Source organism: Lachnellula hyalina (assembly GCF_007821495.1).
Source record: "Lachnellula hyalina strain CBS 185.66 chromosome Unknown contig00033, whole genome shotgun sequence".
In the NCBI taxonomy this organism is placed as follows: domain Eukaryota; kingdom Fungi; phylum Ascomycota; class Leotiomycetes; order Helotiales; family Lachnaceae; genus Lachnellula; species Lachnellula hyalina.
The window spans coordinates 229492-231604 of NW_022157147.1; the positions used below are offsets into that span (position 1 = coordinate 229492).

General features: G+C 49.0%; 1 protein-coding gene across 1 annotated transcript; it reads left to right on the forward strand.

Annotated features, from left to right (window-relative positions):
- Positions 1-280: 280 nt before the first annotated feature.
- On the forward strand, positions 281-1742 carry EXG (Glucan 1,3-beta-glucosidase; the record flags this gene model as incomplete). Its single annotated transcript, XM_031148674.1, has 4 exons — positions 281-342; positions 411-474; positions 543-873; positions 913-1742. 4 exons carry the CDS (start codon positions 281-283, stop codon positions 1740-1742), a joined length of 1287 nt encoding a protein of 428 aa, XP_031007080.1.
- Positions 1743-2113: the final 371 nt, after the last annotated feature.

The following is a 2113-nucleotide window of genomic DNA, read 5'->3' on the forward strand; positions in this document are numbered from 1 at the left end:
TGCAGTACAGAAGTAAGTACAGGACGAGGCTGTTGGCCCGAGACATGCTTTGTGTTTGCGGGGAAGGAGGGAAGGAAAGGAGGTAAGGGAGGGTGAGTACAAATAACAATTCACTTCGCCTTTTTGAGACCCACGCTTTTACCCTCCCACCCTCCTCCCACGCACCCCAAGTAGAAAACACAAGCAACAACAAACCCACATGAATTTTGAATATTTGAACTGATTCAACCATCAACTTCCTTGCATGTCTGCGCGCTGATAACTTGCAACCACTAACACCATGGTTTCCTTGAAGTCATTGCTTGTTGCTGCTCTGGTGGGTTTAGTTGTCGGGAAGCCTTTGTGAGTACTCCTCCTCACTACAGTGCCACCAAATCCCTTCCCTCTCCCCACATCTAACAAGCTTCTAGGTATCCACGAGATCTTGCCTTCGACTACACCTCCGACAAGGTTCGCGGAGTCAACCTGGGTGGTGTAAGTCGTTCGTTTCCTAATTCAATTTCACCCCCCAGATCGAAATACTGACTCACTTCGCCCTTTAGTGGTTTGTTCTGGAGCCATGGATCACTCCTTCAATCTTCCAACCCTGGGCAAACGGAGGCGGAGTAGTCGACGAGTACACTCTCTCAGCAGCTTTGGGAAAGGATGCAGCAACCCAACAGCTTACGCAACATTGGGCTTCTTGGATTACAGATGATGATTTCAAGCAGATTGCTCAAGTCGGCCTCAATCATGTCCGAATCCCAATTGGCTACTGGGCTCTGAACCCTCTCGATGGAGACCCATACGTGCAAGGACAGCTGCCATACCTCGATAGTGCCATCGTTTCCGCTCGCAACTACGGCCTGAAGGTGATGCTTGATTTACACGGAGGTAAGTGCTCTCCTCTTACATCCTAAGCTACGCTAACAGTCTCAGCACCCGGTTCCCAGAATGGCTTCGACAACAGTGGAAAGAACGGCAACATAGACTGGCAATCAGGCGACAACGTCAAAAATACCCTCATAGCCATCTCAAACCTTGCCGACCGCTACAAAAACGACCTCGACGTCGTAACGGCCATTGAGCTAATCAACGAACCTGGAAACTGGGGCCTCGACATGAGCCAACTCAAAGAGTACTACTACAACGGTTGGGGAAACGTACGCAACTCCGCCGGCAACACAGCCGTTGTCATTCACGACGCATTCCTCGACATCGACTCGTACTGGAACGGCTTCATGGATCAGGCTGCAGGCACCAACAACGTGATTCTAGACACGCACATTTACCAAGTATTTTCCCAAGAAGAAGTCGCGCGCAAACCCTGCGAGCACATCCAGAACGCCTGTTTCAATGGCCCGAAAGTCTCAGGCACGGATAAATGGCTCATTGTCGGCGAGTGGTCTGCCGCGCAAACGGATTGTGCAAAGTGGTTGAATGGTCTAGGAAAAGGAGCTCGCTACGATGGCACACTGCCCGGAAAAAGCCAAGGCTACTATGGCTCCTGTGATGGCAAATACGAGGGAACTGTGAATGGAATGTCAGACGTTGACAAGACGAATCTGGCCTACTTTGTTGAAGCACAACTCGATGCGTTTGAACAACACACGGGCTGGATTTTCTGGTCCTGGAAGACGGAATCTGCACCGGAGTGGAATTTTAAGGATTTGGTGGCAGAAGGTCTCGTCCCGCAACCGCTGACTTCGAGGAAATTCGCAAGCCAATGTGGAACTTCCGAATGCCTTGTACCAGGAAACTAGGAGCGACTAAGCATCTGAGAAAGATTAGAAAGAAAGTGAGAGACAGAGAAAGAAAGATCCTACTAATTGTATTGTATTGTATAGATTTCTTTCTTGTATTCTTGACTTTCATATGCATACTAGGGCGGATACCATTGAAATTACGAGAAAGCGGCATGGCCGGCTGGCGTGAGCATCATAGGAAGAGAAAACTGGTTGATACCCCTTCATTCTCTCGGGGAGTTATGCGTTGCGTTGCGTTGAGTTTCATTCTCCTAGCTTGCGTTGCTTGGATTGAAGAATCTGGCGGGATAGAATAAGCATGGATCTGGATATGAGAATGTAGCTTTAGCGGCAGGCATTGAATACAAGACCTTACGTTGAATATTTTG